The 25325-nt window shown below is 36.6% G+C and overlaps 1 protein-coding gene across 1 annotated transcript in view; it reads left to right on the top strand.

Moving 5' to 3' along the window:
* The window catches only part of LOC139118347 (phenylalanine-4-hydroxylase-like), a 42941-nt gene extending 18668 nt beyond the window's left edge, over positions 1-24273 (top strand). Inside the window, exons 2-12 of the mRNA XM_070681623.1 lie at positions 5472-5576; positions 6368-6545; positions 14101-14189; positions 14717-14784; positions 16157-16353; positions 16713-16848; positions 18515-18641; positions 19571-19666; positions 20216-20349; positions 21014-21129; positions 21776-24273. Coding sequence (XP_070537724.1) covers positions 5472-5576; positions 6368-6545; positions 14101-14189; positions 14717-14784; positions 16157-16353; positions 16713-16848; positions 18515-18641; positions 19571-19666; positions 20216-20349; positions 21014-21129; positions 21776-21819 — 1290 coding nt within the window. The 3' untranslated portion in view covers positions 21820-24273. The remainder of the gene's footprint in view (positions 1-5471; positions 5577-6367; positions 6546-14100; positions 14190-14716; positions 14785-16156; positions 16354-16712; positions 16849-18514; positions 18642-19570; positions 19667-20215; positions 20350-21013; positions 21130-21775) is intronic.
* Positions 24274-25325: the final 1052 nt, after the last annotated feature.

Raw genomic sequence — 25325 nt, 5'->3', positions numbered from 1 at the left:
CCACACATCCTGTTGCACTGATCACATCTCATCTATCATCATGGACAAACATCTACAATGTTATCTTTCTATGTAAACTTAATGACATGCCCATCAGTCCCCATCTGTAAGTTTTACATCAGTTCCAAGTAGAAGGGAAATTTAAATTTCGTAAGTTCATGTCTTCTGAGTCATCAGAATTCTCATCCAAGGTCACTTCTGATAATCTTAGTATACAAATAACGTACGGTATGCGTCATGTGAGATAGGTTTCAGCAAACAAAACTGTTCATGTGAAACGTGTGTATAAGGTTTTCTTTACTGGCGGACAGTCTGAAATTTGTTCCAACTCACATGTACATGTAGAACAGACAGTATATTTGATGTTCACAAGTGGCAGCTCCTCTGGTCACTGTATTTCCAATCAACTGATTGGCCAATCCTGATGAGTATTGATATACATCTTCAAAGTTAAAATAACAGCTGATGAGTTCTCAATGCTCTTATCCCATGAAAGCTGATAAAAACCAAAGGTGATTGAATAATCAGGAAGATGTTTCTAAAATTGGTCTGTTATTGTTTGTCAAAGCTATTAACTTGTTTTCAGGTTTGTGGAAGTGATTTAGATGAAACAGATTATGGACAATGCTAATCCTGCTTGCTTTGTTTTGCGAAAACATGAATCTCTAGAAACTTCTACATGCAGATTCTGAGAATCTCTTTGCAGTTTCAGCTTGGACATACCACAAACTTTCAATTCAAAACCATGGACAAATTCACTACATGAAACACTTTTACATGTAACTCTGCAGACCCAGAATGTGAAAATCACAAACTTAATAAATGCCATTAAATTTCCTGTTAAATATATCTCCTGGTACGTTCTTGGTTTCAGTACCTTTCCCCCAAACGTATTTAGTTTTGGGATACCATACTGAAACTATGGAGGGGTTCCAGGAGAGATAATGCTTAATAACAACCAAATTTTCTCAAGACACACAAGGCATTATTAGACATGATAAGACAATTGCCCAGAGACTTCAAATAACGGTGGGCTTGTCTTTCGCCTTTGATAATGCGCCGAGACTAAGGAAGAAAGTAGCTCGGAGAAGCTGTTTCAATTTCACCCAATTTCCTCCTCAAATTACAGGCCAGTTATACGCCTGTGGTAAACAGTAATGTGGTAGTCACAATTGTGTGATGGCCAGGTTCCAACCTGTGTACATTGTGAAAACAAATCATAGGCATGGAGAAATCATTTGGTTTCATAAGGAACCAGTGTTCTCCCCAGGACTTTTTAATAGCACTGTGGCTGATTTGCATAACGATGCTAATGTTATGTTAATGAGTTTCTATTGTTTTACTGAAATCAAGGAGCAGTGATCACTGGGGAGAAAATAGAAAGCTGTATAAACCATGGTGTAACAAACTTCAAAGGAAGGCATTACGTCATGTTTGTTCATGATGTATTTGCTTTAAAAGAGGCAGTCTTTCGTCAGCTTTATCTGCAGAAATTGTAACCCTTTGGGCGCCAAAGTCAATTTTTGTTGCCCTTAAAAAATATACCCCAGTCAATTTTTTTTCAGATTTTTGCCAAAATTTTGATAACAAACTGCAGCCAATGAAATGTGATCCCCATTTGGTCCAAAATTATCAAAAACATTACAGAAAAATTCATAAAAATCGGTAAAATGTTGCACTAAAATTTTGGTGGGAAAAATTACAGCACTCAAAGGGTTGAAAGGAGAACAAAAGTCTATATAATCATTTGTTGTGATCGATAAGCACTGTGAGAACCAGGGATTGATGACAGCTTGTTTACAGGAGGTGATGATACAGCTTTCTGGATATGCTATCATTATATCAGTTTGTTTGTGTGGTATTGTTATAGAGACTGATGTCACGTTTCTGCCAAGATCATGTGAAAAGTGTGATGGCATAGCAGATAGCGGGTGATAGCGTGTGATGCAATCGGGCAGACAGCGGTGGTGCAGAGTCAGATCCATTATGATGCAATCATGCAGACAGACAGTGTGATGATGACATACCAGATGCACCATGATGCGATCGGCCTCTTATGCTGACTGTGATCACCCCTTTCACAGCAATGCTTGAAGCCCAAACCCATTGTTGTCATAAGGGATTTTTCAACTGTTGGTATGGGATAGGGGTGAACAAGTTAATATAGCTTGATGTGTGTCTGAAATTTTTTGCTGCTGACGTATCAGTATGTAATGTCAGACAAATCAGTTACTCCTGAAGTGATGAAAGTACATCTACAGAGAGGTTGAAGATGATAGAGCCCTATTAATTGTATGGTTTCTTGATCTCATCTCAAATCATTTGAAATGGGAAATGTTCAACATACATGCATTAGGACACTTTCTTTGTAATCTTTAACTCTTTGAGTGCCATTATTTTTCCCGCCAAAAGTTTAGTGCAATTTTACCAATTGTTAGGAATTTTTCTGTAATTTTATTAATAATTTTGGACCAAATAGACATGACATCTTATTGTCTACGAATTTTTTATCAAAGTGTAGGTAAAAGTCTGAAAAAAAATTGACTCGGTCATATTTCATTTATACGACAAAAATTGACTTTGGCACTCAAAGGGTTTATTGACAATTGAGTTTTAGACCAGGCTAGAATTCATTCATAGCATATTATGTTTCGTACAAAACGCAGTTTCTAAATATCCTGGCTAGGTAAATATTGATTTTTTTGTCCAACGTAGTTAGGAAGAAGAATGAGAGAATAGATCTTTTAGGTTGAAAATAGTGAAATTGATTTCTTTTAGGTTTAAAAAATAGAATTAGAAAATAGAAAACACAAAAAGTTAGAACCATCATTCCTATGAACAGAATACAAGTGTGACATCTGTGAATTTGTCATGTTGTGTGATGCCAGTATGCTATTTTGTGAGGGTTGTCATCTCCAGCCATAAACTTGCTCCGCATGTCCAAACTCTTGTGTGATTTGATTGTGTGAGTATTTTTAAATACTATTTTGTTAGGCTGTCATCTCCAGCCATAAACTAATAATTGGATTTCCAAATTCATTTTGTGATGTGATTGTGTGAGTATTTTTAAATGCTATTTTATAAGGCTGTCATCTCCAGTCATAAACTAAAGAAAAATTGGATTTCCAAATTCATTTTGTGATGTGATTGTGTGAGTATTTTCAAATGCTATTTTCATAACACTATCATCTCCAACTATTTACTGATACTCAATGTCTCGATAAATGCATATTTGAGAAGTGCACATTGCTAGTACCATGGTGCACGGTGATCTAATTTTTCAGCACCGAGTGAAATAACAAATTGAGAAAAGATTGACCAAGAAAATTCAGTGGATACATCAGCACAAGTGTCAATGTTACACATTTTGTCAATCCCTTGAAAAGTACCCAAGTCAATGAAAGAATTCCTTTGCATAGCAAATCCAGTCCATGTATGATTTCGAACCACGAAATTGTTAGGAACAGTGGCGGTGTCTGTGCCATTCCAGTGGTCTGACCAACCAATCAATGTTTACCAATGACATACAGTATGTCCAAGGGATATTTAGGGACTAATTCTCAAAAGACCGTGCAGGAAAGCGAGACTCTTGCACGGCCTGACCCTTTATGATTGGTTCATTGCACTCTGAAAGGCAGAGACACACCAGGAACAGTGAGATCTATATGTCGCAATGTGCTCTTTCCCATTCATATTTATCAGCATTCATTCACAGCAATAGCCCACTAAACAATTTAACCCTTTTCCTGCCAGACAGTAATAACTGTATCACCTCCTCCCCATCAGCCAAGTCAGTAAAAAGCGGTATTGAGCCAAAACATGATGTATTTTCATCCACTTGACTTGGTGTGTTATAGCATCTTTTGTCCAAAAAAATCAACTTTACAGTATTATGTTTTCAACAGCCTTCAAATGTACAGTATCTGTGTTTCCTCTGCCACTCTCAAATTCGTAAAATTACTAATTTTTTAGATGATTTACTAATTTTTTTCATTGTTGATTGGTAAATATACGAATGCAAGGAAGCAGCTAGTTGATTGAGAGCTGAAGGCCCCCAAACCTCAAAATAGTTCTGTCTAAGCACATGTTGTTCTTAATGTGAATTTGATTGAATGATATTCTGTATTGGAATGGTTAAGTTTACTTATGAATTTCAAAATTTACGAAAAGTTTCAATACCCAATTCGTAAATTTACTAAAAAATTTCAGAAGCCAGAGGAAACACAGAGTATTATGTTAAAATAATTATACATCATATGGAATACGTTGTTTTTCATTAATTTTAACCATCTTTACCTGGTGGTGAAATATGGACTTAGCAGAAAAAGGGTTAAACCTCTCTATATTTATTGTACCACCCAAGCATTTTTCTAACCATGGAAGAGATATACCAGCCTGATTTGTCCATGTATGACTATGGCATGCACCCAGTACCTAATATACCAAATTTTGCACCTTTCTAGCTTTGTCTTGCTTCCTTCAGTATTCTGGGTGTTGACGTTTGGTCTTTGTGTCCGCAAATTACCACTCATATTTCATAACATTTCTAGAAAGTGCAGTTGTATGCGTAATCCAGGGACGTTATTGGCATTGTTACAATATGCACTTAACAAGTGTAACATAGGAAAAAAGTCAATATAAATTTTTTCATTTTTTTACCATTTTAAAAAAATGAGAGTCTCCCTTTTCTATGAATTCTAAATTTTAAAAAAGAAGTATATTTATCAATTTTACTGGCCCAATAACTGCAACTTTTGAAGTTATTTTTCACCATTTTTGCAAGTTCTTGAAACACCGACTTTTTAGCTTGTTAAGATATCCTCTATACAAGTATCATGCAACTTGACATCATTTAAGGTCTGATTTCTAGTCCATACCGGAATACGCTCGTCAATAATACCAATGCAGTGTGAACATGTATAGACTGAGTTGACAAGCTGACCACTACAGTGTATCTCAACATGCTTTTGAACCAGAAACTGCAATTGAAATTGAAGATAAAGTAGTTCAAAAAACATTGACGGTTACAGCTACTTGTCCTATTAAGGTAGTATGCGCCTCAAAAGTGAAAGACTTAAACTTTTGCTCAAAGTCTCCCTAAGCAATCTTTCAGCGATTCTCTTTCTAAATCAAGAATATAAATCGGGGTCATCGTACAAATTGCTACTAGAGAAACAAATAACCCAAGATTTACCGATATTTAACATTCAAAATGGCTGCCATCCCTGTGCTAACTCTATGGAGAAAAGTAAATTTTTTCTATTTTTGAAAAACTGAACTGGTGAAAAGTTTTCTTACACCAAGAGCTTTAAAATAAAAACCCAAAAATGGTATATCAGAAAAGAATTGTAAAAGTTTGAGGGTCTGAATATATGTCCCCGAGGCCTGTTTTACCCCAACAAAAACACTCATGTTCAATCATTTTAATGTCTTTTAATAATCAAACTTGTTTTTTTGTTTCTCTGTTACAGGGATTATCATCCTACATTCCCGGTGAACATGGCGGAGAAACCTCTCTCCTCTTTTCCCTGAAAGAAGAAATTGGTTGTCTGTCTCGGACATTGAAATTGTTTGAGGTTGGTAACAGCATGATCATACACACATACATAACAAACTTTACCTGAAGTTAACTACATTTAAAGGGGCAGTCCTCAATCCCTTGTTGATATTGACTGTTTATGTAATTTTAGATATTTTGTAATTTTGAAAGTGCACAGTTAGTCAATTTGCTGAGAGATAAAGCTGATTGAGAACTTGTCGATTTAAACATGAACTTCCCCCATAAAAGCCGGATTATAGTAAATCTATGCAAATGTAAAAAAGCCATGCTACTGATCAGACGTGCCGTGTTTGGTCCCAGAATCCTATAATTTTGCCATGTTATAGGCATTCATTGTCACTGAATCTTGCATAAGATGTCTGTGAATATATAGCGACTAAACATGAGTCGGGAATAAACTGAACAAATGTTCTGTTTTTTGTCGGAGAACGCGTATGTTTCAAAACGTGTTCCCTGTACAACCGTTTGACCCCTCTTTGAGTATGTTACAAAAGTGCCCATCATGATTATTCAAATTTATCAAACGGTCAAAGCGATGCTATGAGAATTCAAAAACTCCCGCCCAGTGTATGCAAATGGATGCGTCATCAGTAATCTCCCTATTGTGTGCCCATGGTCCTGTAACTTCCCGTTTAAGTCTACCATTGGACAAAATTTTGGCACTACATGTAGCTGTTCAGTACCGAGAAGAAAATATTTTTGTAGAACTGAAAATTTTTTTGACATGCTACCAGTTGTTTTCTGTCCTTTTGAAAAAGTGAGAGGAGACAGTGGCATGATGTTTATTTTCACGGTGTATATTTTCAGGAGCATGGTGTGAATTTGTCACACATTGAATCCAGACCTTCCAAGAAGAACAAAACGGAATATGAATTCCTGGTCAGCTGTCAAAACACCAACGGAAAACTGCAAACTGTCATCGAGAAACTGAAAGAAACTACAACTGGAGTCAAGGTTCTTGGTGATGATAATGACGTTGACTCAGGTTAGTTTGTTTCTGGTACAAGGAGTTCTGCTCTTCCGTTTTGCTAATTATCTATCTGTTCAAAGTGACTCAGGGTAGTTTGTTTCTGGAGCAAGGAATTCTGCTCATCACTATATCCATTTAGAGATAAAGGGTGTTTATCATAGGTTGACTGTGTAAGATGCAAGTCACAATTATTTGTGAAAAAACTGTATGTGTAAACATATCTCTTACCTGTTTTCGGACAAAAATGCTACATTACTGAGAAATTAACTGTCTGACACTTTCATCGATGGTAAACAGATCAACTTATATTTTTAGCTCCGCTGTCAGCGACGCGGAGCTTATCAAATAGGTTGATTTTCCGTCGTCGTCCGTCGTCGTCCGTCGTCCGTCGTCGTCGTCGTCGTCCGTCAACAATTGCCTTCTCCTCTGAAACTGCAAGTCCAATTGCTTTGAAATTTTATATGCAGTTCACTTGTGGTGACTACACTTAAGTTTGTTCAAATCGTGGTGAAATTTGCATATTTGTATTTTGGGGCAATTTTGGTGTTTTTGGTAAAAAAATCTTCTTCTCTGAAACCGCTTGTCCGATTGCTTTGAAATTTGATATGCAGTTTACTTAGGGTGACTTCAGTCAGATTTGTTCAAATCGTGGTGAAATTTGCATATTTGTATTTTTAAGGCAATTTTTGTCATTTTTGGTAAAAAAATCTTTAAAAATCTTCTTCTTCAAAATTACCAGTCAGATAGCTTTGATATTTGGTACATATGTCCCTAGGGATGATCTATTTCAGATTTGTTCAAATTGTGCAGAAATATGCAAATTTGCATTTTTAAGGCAATTTTTGCCACTTTTGGTCAAAAAATGTATTTCTCAAAAAGTACTGGTCTAATAGTTTTGAAATTTGGTATACAGGTTTCTATAGATGAACTGAGTAATATATATTGAATTTCTGATGAAATCTGAAATTTTGTATTTTTGGGGCAATTTTCGCCATTTTTGGTCAAAAAATGTGTATTTCCAAAACTATTTATCTGATAGCTTTGAAATTTGGTATACAGGTTCCTACAGATAAACTACATGATATTTATTGAAATTGTGATGAAATCTACAATTTTGTATTTTTGGGGCAATTTTTGCCATTTTTGGTCAAAAAATGTTTTCTCAAAAATTAGTGGTCTGATAGCTTTGAAATTTGGTATACAGGTTTCTACAGATGAGTTCAGTAATATATAATGAATTTCTGATGAAATCTGTAATTTTGAATTTTTGGGGCAATTTTTCCCATTTTTGGTCAAAAATGTGTTTCTCAAAAAAAGTACTGGTCTAACAGCTTTGAAATTTGGTATACAGGTTTCTATAGATGAAGTTATGAACTAAATTTGATCTCTTGAAATTATGATGAAATCTGCAATTTCATTTTTTGGGGCAATTGTTGCCATCTTTGGTCAGAAATTTTATTCTCAAAAAACTACTCATCAGATAGCTTTGGTTGACATGTTCTTAGGGATGATCCGATGTGATATATTCAAAGTATGATGAAATCTTCAATTGTGTATTTTTGCAGCTATTTTAGCCACTTTTTCTGGCCTCTGCATTGAGCTATCAAAGATTTCCACCTTCCTAATCAACATGTGTAAAAAATAGTTATTCTCTACATAAACACAGCGGAGCTATATCGGCCGCTAGGTCGCTTGTTAAAAGTTCAAAACTAAGTGAAACACACCCCTATGAGTGACTTGACTTGTCCGTAAAGTAATTGCTCATTAATAGCGAAATTTGTACAAGCATACCTGATGGCCTGGTTTACCGTGTTGCCTTAAAGGTAGGATGTGCCTCCAAGTGAAAGACTTAAAAGTTTTGCTCAAACTTTCCTGAATGAAACTTTCAACCATACTCTTACAAAATCAACATTAAAAATCAGGGGTCACCGTGAAAAGTTTGGAACTAGAGAAACAAGTTATCCAACATTTTGCGACATTTGAAATTCAAAATGGCTGCCACTCCTGTGTTAACTGTATGGTGGAAAAGTTAAATTTTGGATTTTCGAAAAACTAAAATGGTGAAAGTTTTCTCTTCAAGAGCATTAAAATGAGCCCCCACAAGTGGTAGATCAGAAAAGAATTGTAGAAATTTGAGAGGCCGACTATCTGTCTCCGAGGCGCGTTCTACCTTGAAAGTATGTGCTAAAGCCAATAGGTCAAACCCGGAATTCGAACGGACCGCGGTACAAACAAAGCCACGTGTGTAAACGCGCATAGACGAACATGTATTTCCACACGCTTTAGTGCACACGTAGGTTTGTTCGTACCGCGATCACATGATCTCTTGGGCGTTCTGAGTCTGCAGAACGCATCGTGTCCTTTTTATTCCGGAGTAGAACCATTAACACACAAGTATGTACATGAATGCAAATAACATATACTTGTAAAAATTTTCCCTCCTTTGATCTGTTTACTGCATACATAATGTGCTCAGTTAAAATCATCTATTTTTCTGAATGTTCTTCTACCTGCATGCCCCTTTGTTCCCCCTAGGCATTTCTAACTGTAGTTTTAACCTGTTTTCCTTTCTCTCTTAACCTTTGAACTCTATATCATTCTGTTTGTTCCCCACCCTGTGATGTATCCATCCACAACTGTCTTTCATCTTTGTGGTTGACGTCACCGGTGGAACTTTGCACGTGTCTTCTAATCTCTCAACAAAACATCATCTACCAATAGAGAGTAAGTTACCGCATCTGTAAACTTCTTTGTTTTCAGTTTAATTTCCATACTTCTTTACATTGTTTTGTTTGTTTATTTCTATATGACCAAGGTCATGACCCAGGTCACGGTTCTGTTTTATGTTCTGAGAAAGTGATGTGGGTTATATGTTACATCATGTGTTGTAAGGGAGCAGTTACAATTTTAATAAAGTTTAAGGTAGTTTGCGCCTCGAGAGTGAAAGACTTAAAAACTTTTTTTAAAAACTTTTCCCAAGCAATGTTTCAACCATTCTCTTATCAAAGATGATGGCAATATTATCAAAAGTAATGAGAATATTCTCAAAAGTAATGAGAATATTATCAAAGATAATGGGAATGTTATCAAAAGTAATGAGAATATTCTCAAAAGTAATGAGAATATTTTCAAAAGTAATGAGAATAACATTGAAAGTTACAGCTTTTGTCCCATTCTACTTTGTGGAGGTTCTTTGAGTCAACAATGACTGTCGAATGTGTTGGATTGCTTTGAGATTCAAAAGAAACCTCCCCAAAGTGATTGTCAATAGACTACACACTCAGTTTAGTAATCCTCCATATATCAGTTCTCTTTGTATTCTACTTGCTCATAAACTAACAAACGTAAAAATTTACAACTCTCCTTTACGTACACCCATCGCTATTTCCATTCATTCAGTCTTGACAAGAAAACAACTTTCCACGGAGAAATTTATTACCTCCGGCATGGGCTAAGTTAATGCCCAGGCCTCGAGTTGCATGATGCTAAAATGCTTTAACATTCTGTACCTCATCCTTTTGCACACGGCATCTTGACAAATCGTTAAGAAAGGAAGTGTTAGAACGAGCGATGTTAATGAAAGCAGGTGTCCCCAGTCCCTGCTTCTCCCATCAGTGCATGTTGACATGCGACTAGTCACGTGATTGTTCCCTCTTGAAGGTTGTTTCAAGTTCGTTGTTATGTTCAGAGCACGGTCCTTCTATCACAGAGGAACTGTGTTCAGTTACAGAAGTCATGATTTTATAAAGGCACCTTCTATATGGAACAGCTACAATTTCAATGGTACTTTTGGGTGCATGTCCTTGTATCATGAGTTTCATCATTTGAATATCCCTCCCCCTCCCCCTGCCCCCCAATTTATTATTAGCTGCCTTGCACTGTAAAGTAACGCTCACATAGTACTCTTCATAAATGAATTTATTTATTGTGGCCTTCGACCTCAAACATCAAGAAAACCTTAAAGTAAAAAACAATTGAACCAGGTGTCGAGCTCTTCCATGTACACTACATCTTGAGAGAAAAGTTGACAGAAATTTGTAAGGTGACCTCCAGAGCAATCCAAAGTCTAGTTATTGTTCTTACAGTATGTCAGGGTTGAAGTTCTTTCTTATGCAAATTTGCCATTTCGGAACATGTCAAAATCAAGCTGAGGACGTCAGACGGTACATGTAAGTGTAAGGTTCAAAAGAGCCGTTAGGCACAAAGATGTGGATTATCGACTGATGCTGTCATTCAGATCAAATCAGAAGTGAATTGGTGTGATCCAAAATGTAAAAACATCGACAAAAAACAGCAGAATCATTGAAGCAGAGAGACTAGCCCTTACCTCGATGATTGAAGATGTCTTCAGTTTTACAAACTTCTTGAAAGTTTTGGTAGTTTCTTTGCTTTGGTTCTTAAAATGGCAGAGATCATATTGTTTGACTCCTATAACCCTCATATCCAGACACTATCCCCGTGCAAGAGTTGAATATTGTTTGTTTGTTTTCTGCCTTTTCATGTTAATTACTCCAATGCTGATAGCCTGCCAAATCTCAAAAAATATTCCCAGCTGAAGAGAAATACCTGTAAATTCTGTCAAACATTGTAAAGACTCGTGAGGTATTGTTGACTTCCCCCGTGAGAATTGTGCATTTCTCATCTGCATGAAAGTTTCCTTGAAACATTTCTATCCCGAAAAAATTTTGCTGATACTGCAGTGTTTGCAGTGATATTGATGTTGCGCTGTAGTGGGTCAATCACAATCCTGTAGCAGTCACTTTCTGTAGAGAAGTTCTGCGCTTTGAATATATGACCTTGTAGGAGGGACAGAAGTTGAAGTTCAATATGAAAACCCCAGTTATGCTTTCAGTGTCTTAATAATTTTGGTATTTAACTCTACCTTTGGTTTAGTGTTAACTTGGTGTACGTGATCTGAATCTGCTGTTTTCATTAGACCCTGGTTGCTGAGTAAAAAACAAAATTGTATGCAGCTTTTCAGTGCTGCTATGGGCATTGTGATTTACAGCTCTGCCAGGGGTGCAGGTAGAGTCACGTCTCTTTTTGAGACCGGCTCAGCCTGGATTCCATGTCATGCTGATACACTTCAAGGGACTCAGGCCATATCTGGTCGACAACCCCCTGGCGCACTCAACACTTGTTAATCATCAGCACACCACAGCTATGTTGTTGTGTACAATGCACCAAAAGACCAGCAAACACAGTATGATCATCTGTCGTGCGGAATGCACCACGTGAAAAAAGTCTAGGTCAGAGGTTACAGTAACAGAGTGTAAATTTCACAGAAGTGGAACGAAACCAAAGTCGTCCTTGACACCTCAGTGTACCTGTCAGTAACAGATACTTAACCACTGTACAAAGTTTTCATGCTTGACTCGACCGGTACCTTTATTTCTTGTATTTATCGTTTTCTGACTGGGACTTCCTTCACTAACAACGTAGTTTTCTTCTTATTTTGACTGCACCAGTGTTCCAATTATTCCCCAAGATGATATGATATGACTGTGTATGCTTGAATTGGCTCGTTGAACACATTGCAGACACAATAGAAATACACAGTCTTCTGGGTTCCTTTGTAAACGTTCTGAAATTTATAGGAGGACCATTCCAATGCATATTTCAAATGTTAAGGTGGTTGGAAAGGCTATTTTTGCACCAATTCTTTTCTCATAGTTAATGTCAAGTTTAAAGTGTTAGAATCAAGATATTTAGTTCAAATTTTCAGTATAACTCCCTTAGTTAATATTTTCTCCAAAGAATATAAAAATTGTATATTTGCAGCCATGATTCTGAAATATGACACCAGTAAATATTAAAATTTAATTTTTCATATTTTTTTACATATTTGAATTTAATAATAATTGGATAGTATTAATATTACCAAATTAGTTATAAATATGTTGACACTATTTATTGTAAGATTTGTACGGCAGGATTTGTAAATAAAATTTGTTTTTATGATTTTACATGGGTTTATATATCAAAAAATTATTAAAAATTCTTTCAAATTTCAAAATGTGATTTTTCAAAAAGTACTTCAAATACAGGAAAATTGTGCCTTACAAATCTTATCTGTATACTTGTTAATAGGCTGTAAAAATTCCATGTCCATATCTCACTTCAAAGTTGGATTAAATTGGTATACAATTATGTAGGAAAACTGTTATTCTGTCAAAAATGTTGAAAACAAGCCACATTTGCACCCCTCTTTTGAAGTCATAGAGCAGTTTTTTTGGTTAATCTCACTTTTGACACCTCTTTGACACTCAAAGAATCTAAAAATGCATTTACAATAGCAGTCACTCACTCTGAATGCCAGCACCGCCTTGTCAAACTTTCCTGAAAACAGCAAATAATGACTTTCCCTTTTCAAACATTTTATTAAAAGCTAGGGGACCTCTACCATAGTTAATACACTAAGGACTCCCCAACTTCTTCTTATTTGGTCAGTTTTTCAGAAGTTTTAACAGGCTATAACTCTGCAATGCCTTTGTGCCCAAATGTCTAGTTTTTTTTATTCCACAGAGAATGTTGACTACTTTTATATTTTAATAGTTTTGTTGAAATTTATAACTGACGCTCTAGCCTTTCCAACCACCTTAATGCACACAGCACACAATGTAGTTATTAATATTCATAACAACTGAGAGAGCATGCAGCCTGAATTTTCTATGCTGGTGCTGAATTTCTTCAGTACTTGCAGCTTTATGGAGGAAAAGAAGGCTTCAAATTGTTTGATGATTAAAAATGTGGATCTATTACACAGTGATGACAGCATGGTTGCTGCATCAACTGTACGTTTCCAAGTATGAGTTTGAATGATGAGCTATCCAGCAAGATTTGATTCTACAGTGGAAGTTGATCAAAGTCAAGGTTCTGTGGAGAGATTAGTCTAGTTTCAAATCTGTGTATTCTGGGCTGGATAAAAACCTCTCAGATAGTAGGATGAAGTATTGAAACTTCATTCTTGTGAGCCTGAGTATGATTTCCGTTCCGCGGATAGTAGCGCCAAGCTGTTGCCTTAAAAGGGCGTGTGGTTTATGGGGATGTGAAACTTGGCTACTGAAGGAACAGATTTGTCACTAAAATTCTTGGAAGCAAATTTGACCCTAGGATTAAATTGTGTTGCCTTGTTGTGAGTAAATCTGTCACTACATAGTCCCATTATTTTTTTACAAACATTGATTTCCAATTAACTTGTAGGAATTCAGAGGTTAAAAAGCAAAATGTCAAAACATTGGCCCCTTGCCAGGGTAGATCCATTGCCATTCATTGTAAAGCGCCCTCTACGGTACAACAAATAAAAACAAAAGGTGTCAGCCCTAACTGAGTAGAATTTTGCAATCACTGTGATGGCAAAAATAATCATGAGTAAATAAATGAATAGATAAGCAATATAAAGTAAATATAATAAAAAAGTGAATAAATTCGACTATTATAATTTTAAAATATTTGTTGCAGAACATGCACATATCATTTCATGGGTAGATCAGTACACAGATACCATCATGACTACATCTGGACAGATTTCATCAAAGATATCACTGTGTATGTCTTTTGTCTCCAACAGTGCCATGGTTCCCAAGGAAGATCTCAGACTTGGACAAGTTTGCCAATAGAATCCTTGGATACGGAGCAGAGCTGGACTCTGATCATCCTGTAAGTAAGGTGTTCATGAAAACCACTTTCAACAACCCATTATCGTTCAACTCTATTATTTGCCATTAGGCAACTAGGCCATTGTCAAAGGCGAGTGATTTGAAAGGGCAAGATGCGACCTTTGTATTGAATACTGGCCATATTGTGTATAATTTAGAATTTAATGGTCTATTTCTGGTCAGTATCATACCAGTTATACATACATTAATTACACTTGGTTTCACAAAACTTCTCCGATCAAAGGTACTTCAGAACTGGTAGAATTAAAAATCAAAATGATGCTATGGTATCTTCAGTGTGACCAGATGTGCTTATACTGCAGTATAGATGAGGGCGTCCTCCAAAATATGAAATTGTCATACCCTTGCATATGATAGATAAACCCTTTGACCACCATGGGTTGGTCCAAGCCCATTGCCATAGGTATGGATTTTGGACCCTATAACCAGGAGTTAGGGATGAACAAGTTAAAGTTCCATGCAACATAACAGGATGAGACATTCAAACATGTTGTTTTCCTTTTACAGGGCTTTACTGACCCGGAGTACAGAGCCCGTCGCAAGGAATTTGCAGATATTGCTTTCCACTACAAACAGTAAGTTATAGCACAATCTTGCAATTTCATCATGATTGATACTGATAACTCGTTCCACTTGTGCCAAGCCGTGCATGAAATGACATTTTGGGCAGGGAAGAGTTTGACAGGCTTGCCCTGTCATCAGAAGATTTGTAGTACATTCCTATTATTCTTAGTGTTGTTGGACTTGGAAAGATGTATGACAGGTGCTCCTGGGCAGCCCACGCCCTTGGTTCAGTTTAAGGGACAGCAGCTGTACTGCAGTAGTTTTCAAATTTGTGCTAGAATTCACCGATCAGTATCAACTGTAACATTGCGCTCTGAAGGTGTGCAGGCCGAGTTGCCAAGTTGAATGCTGTGAGTCTGAACATACTTTGGGAGTAGAACAAGAAACTTCGGTCGACACTCATAAAAACAAAAATAGTGACAATATCATCAAAAGTTGCATTTTCTGAACTTCTCATCTTTATCATGCAAAACAGTTTGCACTCTGTGGACACAACTACAAACAGTCGTCTGGCCACTCTACTGTCTATAATTGAACACAGAAAGTCTACCTTCGTCTTCATTCATTGTGTTGCATAACATTCCAGTGAGTGTGTGACCATTTATGTCATTAACATATTATATCATACCATCGACAACTGTTCACTGTCAGTGGTTTTGATTGTGGATCAGACAAACAATAAACAACTTATTTGAGCTGACCCCTGTTTACCAGACAGCAACTAAAATTTTGGGACTGGTGTGCAGCGTCTCGGAAGCTACTATCCAGTTGGGTGGCTGAATCTTACCGGCATAATTGAATAATACAAATAGACTCCCTAAGTTGCTGTGAATAGTGACAATTGACCAATCAGATGTAAGCTTCCGAGCACGCTGCACATCAGCAGGAGATTTGCTTGGCCACTTTGCATATTATTTTCAGGATTACATTCTTTTGTGTATGCAGAGCCGGCGTGTCCGGTGGATCTAATGCCACTACTGGTCACCATTATTCACTTGTGCACAATTAACCCTATGGAATTTAGAGATAAAGAAATCAAGCGGCTTTGAAGAGCTGTCACCGGTTGTATTGTCATCATGTGCAAGCAGTGTGTAAATTTCTCCTCAAAATTAATATGATAGTGAAGATAAGTACTATACGAATGCACTCAGACAGCAGGGAGGCTTTCCAAAGAAGATAATTTCTTTCGTTTATGAACTATAGAGGGCGCCATTTACAAAATCTCAGTGTTCCGTGATGACCCTGCATACACACATAATGCATGGCAGTAGTCCAGTCTGTCCTATTGATTTTCTGTTTTCCAACTAACAATTTACATTAATACAGTGTTACTGCTTGAGGGTATGATTTGATAAACCGTTGAAAATATTCTGTTTCTTTCAGCGGCCAACCTCTACCACATGTGGTGTACACTGAAGCTGAGATCAAGACGTGGGGAAGCATCTTTAAGAAACTGACAACACTGTACCCAACTCATGCATGTCGAGAATACAACCACGTTTTCCCCCTGCTGGTGGAAAACTGCGGTTTCAACGAGGACAACATCCCCCAGTTGGAAGGAGTTTCAAAGTTCTTAAAAGGTGGGTCTATTTTGAGGAATGATGAGCAGAAAAGTAAATCCACTTTGCAGTACATTTAGCTACTTATACCAGTGAACACATTTGTAGAGTATAATTTCAATGCTCCATGACTGCTGTAAAGCATGTCAGTATGCTGAAAAATTTACATTTATTTTGTTATTGAGGCAGCTTTGACCTGATGCACACTGTTGGCTAATGGCTATACAGTCGGGGAGTTTTGATTTGTTCTAGATATTGAAAAAATTAACATAAAAGACGTTTAAAGTAAAAGCATATGGAGGTTTATTCACAATTTCTGATGACTGATAGGATTATTTGCTTCACCTGGCTGACGGAGCCCTGCCTTCTTTTGTCCACAGATTGCACAGGGTTCACTCTCCGGCCGGTAGCGGGATTGCTATCATCCCGTGATTTCCTTGCGGGCTTGGCATTCCGAGTTTTCCATTCAACGCAGTATATCCGGCACTCATCCGACCCCATGTACACACCAGAACCGTAAGTTGTAACCCTTTCACCTCCATGGTTTAGCCCCAAATCTTTGTTATCAGTGGTAAGTGGACCTGATTACTGCAAATTGGGGGTGAACAGGTTAAACAAGCCTCTTTTATTACAAAACTTAGGTGTAATCCGTCTCTTGAAATCGAAGATGTCAACATGGCCGCTTTAATCAGAGTGAGTGAATAGGTCTACTGCAATATGATTTTCAGTGTGTTACTGGGCACACCCTCAGCCTTTCTGGACCAGTATGTCCTAAATGATGTGGGTGTCCATATGAGCATGTACAACATGAAGGTCCAAGGGGAACCACATGCATACAGTGGGAGTGATAGAATCATGTCATTTTATAAAGTTCATGTGACATGACGTGCATCAAATGGACTTAACCCTTTGAGCGCCAAAGTCAATTTTTGTCACCTTTAAAAATATACTCCTGTCAATTTTTTTTCAGATTTTTTTCAAACTTTTGATAAAAAAACTGCAGCAAATGAAATGTGATGTCCATTTGGTCCAAAATCATTAAAAAATTTCAGAAAAATTCATAAAAATTGGTAAAAATGTTGCACTAAAATTTTTGTGGGGACATTTTACAGCACTCAAAGGGTTAACAGTGTAATCCCGCCAGCAACAGCATAAAACTTCACCGTCTGTTGAAGTTTTTCTCCTAAGCATGGGTGGCCAATCTGCATAACAATGCATAATTTGCATGTTCTTTTGCTGTGAAGAAACCCTGCTGATGTGCAGTTGAATAAGCTCTTTCTCTGATTGGTCCATTTCACTATTCACAGCCACTTAGGGAGTCTATTTGTATTGTTTTCATTATATTGGTCAGATTCAGCTACCCAATTGGGTCAGATCTTATTCAGTGCTGCACATTTGCCCAAGAAACATTCCATTGTGTGTGGCTGTTATCATAGGAATAGATTGCTCAAATTGCAGAGGGGTAGCCCTAACCTAAAAACATCCGGTGCAGAACCCTACTGATCCAGTCAGAGCATGACCTCTGTATACGGAGATGTGAATTTCGTCTCTGTTTCCAAACAAGCACTTTCATTTGTGAAGGCTGGACTGTAAAAGATTATAGATGCTATTAAGACTTGCAGTCCTGAGAGACTCCTAGTAGAATCTGCCAAATGAGCTATTGGGTAATATAATTGTATGTAAACAAAGAACTTTTATGGGACATACGAGATCTGCAACCTTTGTGTGCCTTCATGCAAATTTCATGATATTCAGTGTTTGTTGTTAGTCATTCACCATGGAAGTATACTTAGAAAGTTCTTCAAACTGTAAAATTGATGTGGTTTAAAGAAGTAGCCAATGTTGAGGGCAAAAATCATTGAAGTCCTGTAGTTCAGAAAGGGGATACAAAGATTAAGTCAATTTTTGTCACCTCTTTAAAATATAACCCAGACAATTTTTTTCAGGTCCAAACATTTCTTTCAGATTTTCCCAAAATTTTGACCGAAAACTTGAGTCTATGAAAAGTGCTATCCATTCGGTCCAAAATTTTCAAAAGAATTACAGAATAATTCATGAAAATTGGTAAAATGTTGCACTGAAATTTTGGTGGGAAAAATTACAGCATGCAAGTCTTATCTCACAAAATGCTCTGTTCATTTTTTTGAACAAATATTAATAATTTTTCTATTTTCTATTTCAGCGATTGCTGTCATGAATTGCTAGGACATGTTCCGCTGTTTGCAGACCCGGCGTTTGCTCAGTTTTCTCAAGAGATTGGCCTAGCCTCTCTTGGTGCCCCTGATGACTGGATTGAAAAACTAGCAACAGTAAGTCTCTCATTACCTTTGTTCATGCTTTCTTACTTGCCACCGATGAAGAGATTGAACTTGTGCTCAAATTCTCATCAAGGAAACTTTAAAGGTATACAGTCACCTTTAATCTAAATGTGCCCATATATGGTCAAAGGGGCGTTCCTTGGTATTCAAAATACCCGTGTGAGGGCGCTGTTTTTAAAAAGCAGCCACCTGCTTAAAATCTGTGATTGGTTAAATTTTCTCTTTCCATGGTAACTGTGGCAAAATTGGAAAAGGTGACAGTATACCTTTAAACCATTTTCTTTTACAGTATTAAAGGGACAAAGTCGGTCATTTTTTAATGAATTTTGTTGAATGCGAGACACTTTTTATATTGACATGCTGAAAGATTCTGAATGAATGGGTGACCATGCATATATTCGACCCACTGGCATATTTAGACACAGTAAATGAAACCATCGCGAAAATGAATAATGGTCATGACCATTAATTCATTTCCGCGATGGTTTCATGTATCGTGTCTAAAACTGAGGTCAAATACACGCAGGGCACCCATTCATTCAGTATCTTTCAACATGTCAAACAATATAAATTGTATCTCGCATTCAACAAAATTCATGAAAAGATGGCCGACTTTGTCCCTTTCAACAAGGGTCTATATGATCATTTTAAAGTCTTTGAATTTTCAAGCCACCGGAAAAGTCTGTGAAGTCCTGGAAAATGAAATTGAGTCCTGGAATGTCCTGTAAAAATTGATGAGCCATCCATGATTTAAAACTAAACAATAATGTCACAGACCAAACCTTCATGTGATCCCTTTTGAAGCTAATACTTCATATTTCAGTGTACTTTCGGGAAAAGAACAAGTCAGAAATAATTGGTCTTCTTTCTCAAGAACGAAAACAAATTAATAAGAATGCTCATGTACTTTTTTCCTTCAGCTGTATTGGTTTACTGTAGAGTTTGGAATGTGTAAGCAGGATGGAGAACCAAAGGCCTACGGAGCAGGATTATTGTCGTCATTTGGAGAGCTGCAGGTGAGCACAAAATAATTCATTCTTGTTCAATTGTGTATATAATGTCTAGGTAGTGAAAAAATTTGGTTACTCTACTCGTCCAAGTATAATTCCCCAGTTGGGCAACATGAAATTGCAGTCATACTACAGGGGAGGCGTATACTCGAACACTTTTGTCAAAATCTATTTGATGCTGGTGGATAATGGTAAAATTGCTTGAAAATGCCCTGCATGTAACTAAATGTCATATAGCATTAACTGTGAAGAGGCATGTAATAAACATATTATGCCCTGAATACATGGGTTTATGTGCCTCATGGCATCGGGCAAATTGTCACCTGCTCTCGAGCACATAAACCCATGTATTCAGGCAATAATACAGCATATATAATATATAATATATATTACAGCAAAGGTTGAAAAAATTTTTGCTCTAAAATGTGCTAGACTCAATATTGTTGACTTTATGGGATGACATATGTGACAAGATATTAGAGAAACACTTTTTGCGGTATGCGAGGTAAAAGCATTGCATAACACAATCCACTATCCTCTACCTTCGATCTGTAGTATTGCGTGTCTGACAAGCCAGAGAGGCGACCTTTTGATCCAGCAAAGGCAGCTGTACAGCCCTATCCCATCACACAAATGCAACCAGTCTACTTCATTGCAGACAGCTTTGAAGAAGCCAAAGAAAAAGTCGCGTGAGTATACCATGAGCAGTGTGAACCTCATTTGACAGTTATACATCTCTACTTGAGGAAATATTCACCTCAAAAATTTAACGACTTAAATTTTTGCTCTAACTTTGTTAATGGAATCTTTCAACCATTCTCTTTCAAGTCAAGAATAAAAATAGGGGGTCACCATGCAAATTTTGTTACTAGAGAAACAAATTACCCAAGATTTACTGACACTTGAAATTCAAAATGGCAGAAATTCAATGATTGCTAAATGCTTAAAACTTTAAATTCCAAAACTACCAAACATAGTTTGAATTTTTTTTATCTTTTTTCTGATTTGGCTGAGAACAATAATGTGCTATCTCCAAACATCTTATGATTGATCTTTTGTGTCTAATATGTCGTAAGCCATGACATTCTTATCATGGAATGCTGTTTCATTCATTCAGAGAATATTGCTTAAACTGTTAGCCCATATAAAACTAAAATAAAAATGGCAAACTTGTTGACCAAATGTGAGAAAGATTTTATGTTAAAACTACAAGCATGTAGTTTTGAATCGTGACATTTTGCCATTGCCCTGATTGAAGTTTTATCCATCAATTAAATTATTTATTTGTCAAAAGTCACCCAATAGTTTATATCTGAATTGTTAAGTGAACAGTTTAAATCTCTTTTTCTGCAGTACTTACGCAGCACAGATTCCAAGACCCTTCTCTGTGCACTACAATGCCTACACACAGAGTATTGAAGTATTGGACGATAAATTTCAGATCAAAAACCTGGCCAACAGCATTAAAGGTAAGATGAGGCGACTTCAGTTTCTCTCTCAGCATTTCCAGCACAGTGATTTACAGTAACTTTATGTTACAGCAGAAATTGAAAATGTATTGACACAACAATGTGAAAAGAAATGCGTGAATGTGTACAAGGTAATTTTGGCCTAAAGAGGGCGCTGTCACACTGATACCATTTTAGCTCTTGCAAACCCATGCTCAGTATTGTTTACATCTGAATTATTCTGTGAATGGTCACAAGTGTAATTTCAATATTCAGATTTTTCTATATTTATTTCACACGTGACCTACACACTCAAAGACACAAAAGTGTAAGAATATATAATATTAACCCTTTGAGCACTGTTATTCCCCTCCCCAAATATCAGGGCAACATTTTACCAATTTTTATGAATTTCTCTGTATATTTTCCATGATTTTGGACTACATGGACATAAATTGTCATGGACTACACTTTTTGACCAAAACTTTGGGAAAAATCAGAAAAAAAATATCTACATCTGAAAGAAATTGTTGGCAATATATTGTATAAAGGCAACAAAAATCAACTTTGGCATTCAAAGGGTTAATGCTATCTCATGTAATTTTTGGAATCTTGCAGTATATCTTAGCGATGTTTCTAAAGTATTTGCTCTTTTTTAATCCCACAGGAGAACTGTCTACACTGATTGACTCTCTCAACAAATGCAAGTAGCCAACTCCTGTAGTGTTTGGCACACTGTCCGTCAATTCAACATGGGGAAGCAAAATTTACATTTTTAACAGGAGCACAGATGTGTGAAAAAATGCCCCAAAATCCTGGCCTTGAATCACAGAAAAAAAAGTGTTATTTCCCAGAGTTCTAAACTGCTTGTTGTTGTTTTTGTCAGGTTGGATATTTGAAGTTCGTCATTTTGTATTCACCAAAATTATGAATGAAATTTCAGGAAACAACGTTGAAATTGTCATTGATGTGAACATTTTAAATTTATAAACACTACTGATACATGTTCAAGTGATACCCTCTTCTTTATACTCACAATATTTCTAGGGTGTTTTGAATCAATTTTAGAATTCCTACCAAGTTCTTGGCATTGCTTCAAGTGTTATCCAAAAGGGAATTTTATGGGGTTGGCTACTCCTCTTGTTTTAGCAGTATATGTATATTAATTGGTGTAAGCCTTAAAGACAAATACATTTTCATGTCAAATGGGCATGCAAATTAACACTGTTATGCAAATTGTATATTGTAATGCAAATTGGCCATCCCTCTGTTTTCCCAAGCTGTTGAGGACACAAAGCCCCATATAATTTTTGAGTTACAGAACACACTGTTTGCCTCCCCTTGAAGATTTGAGTCATCTACACCTGGGTACGTAGTTGCCGAGAGTTCTAAAGGAAATATTGATGGTACCTACCAGGTGTTTGATGAGAGAAAATGTAAATTTTATCAAAAGATATAATGATTTCAAAACCAATTTGCTCTTTGATTCATGGAAAGATTATTAATCTTAACACTTCAATGCAACTTTTTTAATATGCTAGAATTTCAGTGATCATGATGTTGAATTTGATTGGTTAAGTGTGGCAGATTTGCATATATTTTCAAAGTACATCTGGTAAATGTTTGTTTTCTCTCTTTTGTTTATTCCATCACTTATATTACATTTTCAAGGGATGGTATAGTGTGGTGGTATATCTTAATGTGAACATTACTGTGAATTTTGCCTCATGAATTTGGCTGTATCTCGATAGAAATGGTAGTAATACTATATAGATCAGGTCTGTTTAAGCACAGCAGATCATGTAGTGAAGTGATATGATCAGACTTTACAATTCGTTAGAAAAATGGGATACTGCTAGATGTCTGCAAAACAGAAAGATATTACATAAGACATTGCGTGGCATTTCTCTATAATGTTGCTGATTAAAAAATATTCATATATTGCTTACCATATGATCAAAAGAAATACAGACGAGTTATATGAGAGAATAGAGTACGTTTTGATAGTTCAAATATTACCGATGGGGACAAAACTCGTGTGTCATACCTGTGTTATGACAAAGGTTGTGAATTCCTGTTACAAAAAATGGTTTCTTCTTGGTGTATTGATTAGTTTTTGACTTTGAGGCTGTCTACATATATTCAGATCACTTTATTTAAAATTTGTTTTGATCATCCTTCACTTGATGCTTGAAGCCTGACCAATAGTATTCTTGTATGCAAAGTGTATTGTTTAAATATGCAAATATTATGGTAATAATCATTATTAATAGCGCATATTCATCTATCTCAGATAATGCACTATGTACAGGCTTTGCACCTTTTTTGTACTGAACACTACTGTCTTAGTGTTTTGTAGATGATGTGAAGTTTGTATTTTGTGTTTTAGATGTTGTCATCAGCCAAAATGAAAATTCGATCAGCGATAACAGCAACATAGTTTTGTCCTCGGTGACAAGTCTTCAAAAAATTACTGAAGGTGCCTTTTTATGAAAGCCTAGAAACTCCAGAGAAATAAAACATTCGTCAAGGTCTCTTCTTTATTTTGTCATTTCGACACTGTTCAGGGGTAAACCACTCTGTAATCATAGTTCTCAAGGGGTCAGGGTTTATAAGGTTAAAGATCAAAACGTTTCTCAGTAAAATTACAATTCCAAAGAAAAGTTATGGGCAAGTGTGGTATACCTGTTTTATATATTTCGATCAATTTTAGATTATTCAGACTGACACATTCCAAGCTTGTATTTTTCGTGAGATGCACATAGATATATTTTTTCTCAAGTGATATAATCACGTCTTCTTTTACTAAATATTTCTTATGTTTATATATTCAAGGAACTGTCTAAAATATTGTGAAGAGTCGTTTGGGAAGTAGCATGTGACTTTTTCATGATGAAACATGACCAAAAAGTGGTATTGTGTATTCATTTGAATGACGCTGAAAGCTAAGATGGAAATTTTCAGAGTGCAGAATGAATTTATATTCAGCAGTGGACATGTTGCTGTCAGAATGGATCATGAAGATATCTCTGTTATATCAGTAATATAGATATAGAGTTGCTATGATGCCTTTTATAATTCTCGATGCGTGGTTTGCAATCTACCACTCTCTATTACTATCTGCTGTACGACTTAATCTTTAAAATAAAGTGAAAAAAAAACTAACCAGGCTGTGCTCTCGAACTTAAGTATTTGTGTGTTTTAATTAGCCCTGCGTACCGTGCTGTGTGTTCCCGGCGTTATAAAGCCTCCTACCACAGCCCTGCTCACTCACATATGGGAAACTCCGGTGGACGGGGTCCCAATTTGGACAGTGCACAAAAAACTACCATTTCTAACTATTTTCGGCTGAAATCAATTTGTTTTCGCTCTATGCCCACCAGAATAACTCGATCGCTCACAGACTGCAAAAAAATTTGCTCTCATGATGACCAAAACCGTATATCTTGCTAATGGCCTGGTACTGGACCCTCACCGTATATCGCTGGTAAACTAACAGCTTGGGATATCATGAGAGTAAATTTTTTGCAGTGTGTGTGCAATTGAGTCATTCGGGTAAGCATAGAGTGGAATTGGGTTGATTTCGGCAGAAAATAGTTAGAAAAGGTAGTTTTTTTTGTGCGCGGTCCCAATCGGGACTGCGTCTGCCGGATTTTCCTATGAGAGTCAGCAGGGCTGTGGTTGGAGGCTGTATAACAGTGTGTGTGTGTTAGCGTGTATATATGTGTATGACATATGTGTCGTATGTGTGTATTGACATATCTACGTATAATGCTTCTGTATTTATGGTATGTATGTTAGCTGCAATAATTGTAGCCCACGGGGCTGTGTAGCAGGCTTTTTCTGACGTGTTTGCATGTCGCCCCTGCCCGTAGAGCTACAATACCATCCCGCAGAAAGTGTGGACGAAAATCATATAAACAGTCAGTGACAATAATCACTAGTGTGAGAACCAGGGGATTGAGCACTGCCCCTTTAAATATGGCTCCCCTATATTTAGAGAGATTCTACGTAGGTTCATTAATTTCCACATTGAATTATATCTATCAGTTTAGCTACAGATATTTTACAGAAATTCATATCGTTTGAAGATTTGTTCCATTGTAATTCATGATTGCCCCAATTTTATCACGAAAAATTCCAAAATCTGAATAGGCGAGTACGATAAGCAATATCGTATTAGTCCTGAAATGGGTATGCGCCTCGAAAGTGAAAGA

Source organism: Ptychodera flava, chromosome 2, assembly GCF_041260155.1.
Source record: "Ptychodera flava strain L36383 chromosome 2, AS_Pfla_20210202, whole genome shotgun sequence".
NCBI lineage: Eukaryota > Metazoa > Hemichordata > Enteropneusta > Ptychoderidae > Ptychodera > Ptychodera flava.
Note: the sequence above shows the minus strand (reverse complement) of the source record. Positions and strands in the feature narration are given on the sequence as shown.